This window comes from Tripterygium wilfordii, chromosome 22 (assembly GCF_013401445.1).
Source record: "Tripterygium wilfordii isolate XIE 37 chromosome 22, ASM1340144v1, whole genome shotgun sequence".
Lineage (NCBI taxonomy): Eukaryota > Viridiplantae > Streptophyta > Magnoliopsida > Celastrales > Celastraceae > Tripterygium > Tripterygium wilfordii.
In genome coordinates, this window is record NC_052253.1 from 9909057 (window position 1) to 9916370 (window position 7314).

A 7314-nucleotide genomic window follows, 5' to 3' on the forward strand; every position below is an offset into this window, starting at 1 on the left:
TATTTATTGACATTGTGTAACACGTGTAAATATGAGTCTATTTTTTTTATGGAAAATGAGATAGATACATAATAGTTGGTATACATAATATACATAATCTATGTGGCATGCCAACTAAGCATGCCACATAGATGTTTAAACAAAACCCTAAAATCCACATGGCTTTCCCGCTTATATCTCTTTAGAATATCACTCTTTTCTAGACTGTATTATAACCATTCTCATACGTTACCTACTCTCATACGTTACAGCCTTCAACGAGTTATTCTCTCTTCTTCGACTCCGGCTACAAGCTTCTTCGTGCCTCTCTCTTCTTCGACTCCGGCAACAAGCTTCTTCATGCCTCTCTCTTATCCGACTCCGGCTACAAGCTTCTACGTGTCTCGCTCTTCTCCGACGTCGGCTGCAAGATTCTTTGTGTCTCTCTCATCTTCAACTCCGGCTACAAGAATATCGGTGTCTCTCTGTTTCGACTCGTACGACTTCCTTGTGTTACTCCCGACGACTTACGAGTTATGAGTTTCCCTACGTTTTCAAGGTTCATATTCTCTTATTCAATGTTTTTTATGAACACTAGAGTTTATGTTTTGGATCTGAATGGTATTGGTCATAATGAGTTGGATGTGGTAGATGTTGATGTTATTATTTGTTCTCCTTGTTGTAACTGAACTAGATGTGGGTAAATCCCATGTTATTCCTTTTACATTTGTTGTGTTTGAAGTATTATTTGACAATGTCGGTGATGAACAATTGTTGTTCCTTTAAGATGTCTTCCATGGTGGGACTTTATCAATGGAGATACCAATTTTTTTTAATGTCAGTTACTTATTACATTACGTTTCGAAAGTGTATTTGGTACCAGTTCTTAATGCATTACGAATAATCAATGTATTTAAACCAGTTATTCATTGTATAGAGATTTTCCTTGTTAAATAGGTTGGTCTTACTTTGATGGTGGGACTTTATCACTGGGATAGAAATCTTTGTCATGCCATTAGTTTATTACATTACGATTTTGAAAGTGTATTTGTTACCTAGTTTTTAATGCATTACGAATAACCAGTGTACTACTGAATTTATATTTTATTCCTAACAAATATATGTCTCAATATTCTTTTTGCAGTGAAGATATGGTTTCACTTGATGATATTGATAGTGAGATCAATATCAATCAACTTGATTGTGTTCAGACTGGTACAGAGACTGTTGGATCGAATGTGCCAGTTATAGGAATGCTGTTTGAATCGGTTGATGATATGTTTAAATTTTACAAGGAATATGATCAAGTAAATGGGTTTTCAGTCAAGAGGAGGTCATTAACGAAGGATGCGAATGGTGATTACAGATATCTGATATTTTCATGCGGGAGGTCGGATAAATTTGTATCACGTTCGAAGAATCCAGTCAATCATCGTGGCTATAGTAAGAATGAGTGCAAGGCGAGGCTTGTTGGTAGACTTTCTGTTGATGGGAAATGGAAGATTACATTGTTTGAAGATGTCCACAACCACGATCTAAGTCCTAGTCATTCTAGATTCTTCGCGTGCAACAGAGAAATAAATCTGTCTGTGAAAAGACAACTAGAGATTAATGATATTGCTGGAATTTGACCGAACAAGAGTTTCAATTCATTTGTCATTGGTACCGGTGGTCATGATAATATTCAATTTCTGGAGAGAGATACTAGAAACCTTCTTGCTAGGACTAGGCGTTTGCGCCTTGGCGAAGGGGATGCTAATGCCGTACATGATTACTTTCTTAAAATGCAAGCAAATAATCAGAGGTTTTTTTCATTGATAGATAGGGATGATGATGGGCGTTTAAGGAACTTTTTTGGGCAGATCCGCGCAGCAAGGCAGCCTATCATGAATTTGGTGACGTCGTTACGTTCGATACGACATACCTAACTAACAAGTATGACATGCCATTTGCCCCCTTTGTTGGTGTCAATCACCATGGGCATTCAATACTTCTTGGTTGTGGTTTGATCTCTAGTGAGGACACTAAAACCTTCGTTTGGTTATTTAGGACATGGTTAGCGTGCATGGGTGGTGTTGCTCCTCATGGTATAATCACTGACCAGGATAGGGCAATGAAAAATGCGATTGAAATTGTCTTCCCAAACACAAAGCATAGATTATGTTTATGGCATATCATGAAGAAGGTGCCTGAGAAATTTGGTTCACATGGAGAATATGAATCCATCAAGCGAATGTTGACCGAAGTTGTTTATGACTCCCATAGCATCGATGAATTTGAAAGTACGTTTGTTATTTATTTTTTCTTTATGCTTACTGTCAATAATTTTTTTATTACATTCGTTAGTCATGTGTTTATGTATGTCAGTGACTTTTAATACACTATATAATTCACAGTGTAATTAATTAATTACACTGTGAACATCAAATTTATTTATCTAACTAACAATTCTTTGTTTTGTATTAGATAAATGGAGTCTGCTTATTTATCTGCATAATCTGGATGGTAATTCTTGGCTGGAGAATATGTACTTGGAGAAAGAAAAGTGGGTTCCTATCTACGTCAAAAAATATTTTTGGGTGGGAATGTCAACAACTTGTCGAAGTGAGAGCATGAATGCTTTCTTTGACGGTTAAGTGAACTCAAAGACAACGTTGAAACAATTTGTCGAGCAATATGGTAATGCTTTGCGGAAGAAAATTGAGAAGGAATGTCAGGCGGATTTTGACTCATCCCACAAGCAGTTAGTGTGTGTTACAAAATACGAAATGGAAATGCAAATGCAAAAAGTGATGACTCAGGCGAAGTTTTTAGAGTTTCAGAAGGAATTGAGTGGGATGATGTATTGCGGTATCAAATCAATGTGTACCGTTGATTTAGGGACACAATACATTATATACGAAGACATTTTTTATGGTGAAGGTGACAAGAAGAAAGTTATGTTCACTGTGATGTATGATGGACTTAACGTTGGGTGTTCTTGTTTGAACTTTGAGTTTAGGGGTATTTTGTGCAGGCATGCTATAACTGTCCTTCTGACGAATGATGAGTATTTACTTCCGGCACATTACATCTTCCCACGGTGGAGAAAAGATGTTAGAAGATGTCATTCTCGAGTGAAAATAAACTTTAATGGGTGGACAACCACAAATGATCAAGTTCGGTATGATCACGTGTAAGATATTTGCTCGATTGGCAGACTTGGCGGCAGAAAATGAACACCATTATTCAAACGTCATAAAGTGGATTGAAGGGTGCATAAATAACATGGCAACAATTCCAACGCGAATACCGATTGCTTCTTTGATAGTGGGTTCTTCAATATCTAATGATCCAATAATCAAAAGAGGGAAAGGACACTCACGCAGTGTAATGAAGAAGAAAGTCTTCAAGAGGAATTATGCTGGTAGCACGAGCAACGAAGCTGGAGGATCTGGGACAAATAGAGATCTAGGGTGTTGAGTGTTGTTATCATTACAGTAGTTAAATACATTATGTTTTTAGTTGTGGTTTTGTATCACTGTTGTTAATGCATTATGAATCAACAGTGTAATTATATGTTGTTATCACTACAGGAGCTAAATACATTATGTCTTTAGTTGTGGTTTTGTATAACTGTTTTTAATGCATTATGAATTAACAGCGTAATTAGCGGTTGTTACCATTCCAGTAGCTAAATACATTATGCTTTTTGTAGTGGGTTTGTATCACTGTTTTTAATGCATTATGAGTTAACAGTGTAATTATCCGTTGTTATCATTCCAGTTGCTAAATACATTATCCTTCTAATAGCGTATTTGTATAACTGTTTTTAATACATTTTGAATTAATAGTGTAATTATCGGTTGTTCTCATTCCTGTATATAAATACATTATGTTTTTATTAGTGTTTTTGTATCACTGTTTTTAATGCATTATGAATTAACGGTCCGATTATTACACTGTCATTATTATAATTTATTTCACTTTATTGTTGTAGTTCGGTTTCTGTGTTCCATTTGTCTATGAACAAATCTATTATTGTGTATGAGGTTTAGTAATGTGTCGATATTCATATCACATTTTTTAATGCATTATGAGATAACCATATATTTACCTACAAAATGCTTCAATTGATGTGAGCAAAAATATACGTAGATAATCATTTCAAGTTATAAGTCTCACTTTACTTTTAAGCATCCGAACATCAACAAAATTATAACATTGTGAGTTTAACACGTCTTTCCTCCCCAATTAAATAACTAAATAAATGTCTTGCTCATCATTTCCACTTTTTTGTAGTGATCCACATCCCAAGAATGTCCACCATCATTCAAAAAGTTATGAATGTATTTCGCCCTTAGTTGGTAGATGTTTGTTTTGGTCAGCTTCTTCTTCATGCTCACGTTGTTGAATATGTAATCAATTAGGTACATGTTTATTAAGCCGCAATCTACCTTGTTTTTAATTACAAAAGAATGTGTCAGTGTATTTATATATATTTTCTAAACAACAAATTAAAGGAAAAATTATTCGGACATACTTAACCCAAATACATTACACAACGTAAAAGTTATATAAAATACAATATAATTGAATGAGACATTACTAAAAATTTTGACGGCATCTCCCCATAAATTAGGGAACCCAACCTGTAAACAAATCCAGAAATACATATAACACTTCTAAGTCCATCAACACTCACGGTCCACCATCAAACACAAAGGCAGGGTAGTTATAGATTTGTTCATACACAATAAATACATTACAAACCTCATAGTGTGATGAATATTTGATTTACAAACACAAATGGAACCAAACAACAACAATCAAGTCAAATAAATTATAATAATCAGTGTTGTAATTTAGACTCTAAAAAAAGTATCAACCAGCAAACAAAACTGAATCTTTCAATAAAAAAATGGTTAAAACAGTATACTGGCAGTGTAGTTCGCATAATGTGAAAGCGAACCATTAAACAAAACACACTAAATAATGGCAGTGTATCTCGAAACTTACGAAGTCGGTGCTTGTTGTGGAGTGTCCCACATTGTGACCAATTTTTGTTGAGTGTATTGACTGCCAACAGGTGGTGGAAATAGAGTATCGTAATAAGCTATCTGCATACATTATATATATATAAAAACATTATTACAATATACTTATATATATATATATATGTACTTATTTACATTATAGATGGAGGCTTACCAGTTTCTCAACATCTTTCAAGTATGGGTCTACTCCTGTTTTCCTCCTTGGTAACAAGGAATTGTAGTGCATCCATATGCCATCCTCAGTGTCTAGAACCAACAATGTCCAGTGATTTGGAACTTCATGATTTCTAGCTGCATGGAGTGGGAAAATGATAAACCTATATCTAGTCCCACTACCATGAAGTTTGTCAGAGATGAATTTGTTAATTAGAGAATCATTATTCATCCTCAAGAATGCCATGCATGAACTTGTAATCGCAAGGGAAGCGGTCTTGCAAATCTCAAGAGGTGGATCACGCACAATAGGACCTTGTATCATTGTAAGATATTCCATGTGGGCATTAATGATCTGCAAAAAAATTACAGTGTATTTATATAGGTTACTTAAGAAATATTGGTTAACATAGTTTATCAAAGGTACATTTTATAACATGTATACTTACATTGTTCGTGATCATATTACTATTATAAATGGTCAATATATCACTCCACAGCAACTGATTCTCACCATTCCACAGAACAATGCTGTAAAGACAACATACAATGGTGCTATCATATTATTACACTATAATTATAATAATGTAATTATCAAAATTATAGGAATTTTAATCATGGCATTTTAATAAGAATACGTATGGAACTTACTTGGATTTTTTAATACAATCTATAGCCTTCAATTTATCCCGATCAGATGGAATAAGGTGCTTGTAGATTGCACACTTTGTATCCATAACATATTCTTTGCTCATAGAAGGCTCCGATGTCTTGCAATCATCAATATTGATAATTGTCAACTCCTTCCCATGGACATTTGTTTTCGGCCTTTTCTTTTGCACCTCATACTCAAAGTCCGAAAATTCATTTGGGATGCGTTCCTTTTTTTTAATACCCTTTATCATTGAGTTAGGGGTATATTTAGTCTTCAAACTTCGAGTTTGCTCCTGGTCAGCTATTTTCTTCGCTGCTTCTACGCTTTTCTCATTCGTTTCATCTTCATTGAACACTAATTGAGCTATGATATTATCATAGATTGTATCCTCTTTTGCAGCCTCTTCTTTTTCTAATAATTCACTATCAGGAATGACAAATTGGTCATCACGTGACTGCCATTTGTCATAACTTCAACAATCTCCAATGTATTTGGCACTGCATCTTTCAGCATTTGAATTTCAACATTAAGCTGAACGTTTGTGGCAATTACCCGATCCAATTCAACTTGTAGCTCTTGATTTTTTCTTTGTTCATTATCCTTCTCAACCCGAAGCAATTCAAGAGCATTCGTTTTGGACTTCAACTCTTCCTCCAATTCTTGTATTTTTTGGGATGCATCAATTGATTGATCTCCTCCCGAATGTTTTTCAACATCATCTTCACTGCCATTATCGGATTCAGATGATAGATCACTGTGGACTGAACTGATGCTTCGTGTGTCCACATCAGAACCTGCTTCTAATGGCACACAATCATTCCGCAGTGCTTCTCTCTCTTTTTCATCACTGGACAATTCACCTTCAATCACCTATTGACAGAGGCATGTCAAATAGGTGTGCTATACATTATAATTTGGTAAAGTATTTAAGTACAGTTAACCAAAATAGTATAAATACATTATATTTTGTAGATTATTTAAGTACTGTGAAAAGAAAAAAATATAAATACATTATCAAATTGTAAAGTATTTAAAAATGTCAACCAAAAATCCAACAAATACACTATAGACTCGGCAATGTAATTATAATATGATCAAGTATTTATTATTGTGAACCAAAATAATATAAATACATTATTATTTGATAGATTAATTAAGTTCTGTTCAATAAAACAGTATAAATACATTATCAAATTGTAAAGTATTTAAAACTGTCAACCAAAAATCATAGAAATACACTATAATTTGGTCGATGTAATTATAAACTGTCAAATACATTATAATTATGTAAAGTATCTAGTTATTGTGTGAACCGAAACAATATAAATACATTATAATTTGATAGATTAATTAAGTTTTGTAAACTAAAACATTATAAATACATTATAAAATTGTAAAGTATTTAAAGCTGTTAAACAAAAATCATACAAATACACTATACACACACGCAATGTAATTATAAACTTTCAACTTTAGATAAATTAACGTAAT

The 7314-nt window shown here is 33.8% G+C and overlaps 1 protein-coding gene across 1 annotated transcript; it reads left to right on the plus strand.

Annotated features, from left to right (window-relative positions):
• Nucleotides 1–406: 406 nt before the first annotated feature.
• LOC119990740 (protein FAR1-RELATED SEQUENCE 4-like) lies at nucleotides 407–3591 on the plus strand. The gene is made up of 3 exons (XM_038836818.1): nucleotides 407–538; nucleotides 1124–2261; nucleotides 2446–3591. The coding sequence occupies exons 1-2, from the start codon at nucleotides 516–518 to the stop codon at nucleotides 1608–1610; spliced, it is 510 nt and encodes a 169-aa protein (XP_038692746.1). The 5' UTR covers nucleotides 407–515; the 3' UTR covers nucleotides 1611–2261; nucleotides 2446–3591.
• The last annotated feature ends 3723 nt before the right edge of the window (nucleotides 3592–7314 follow it).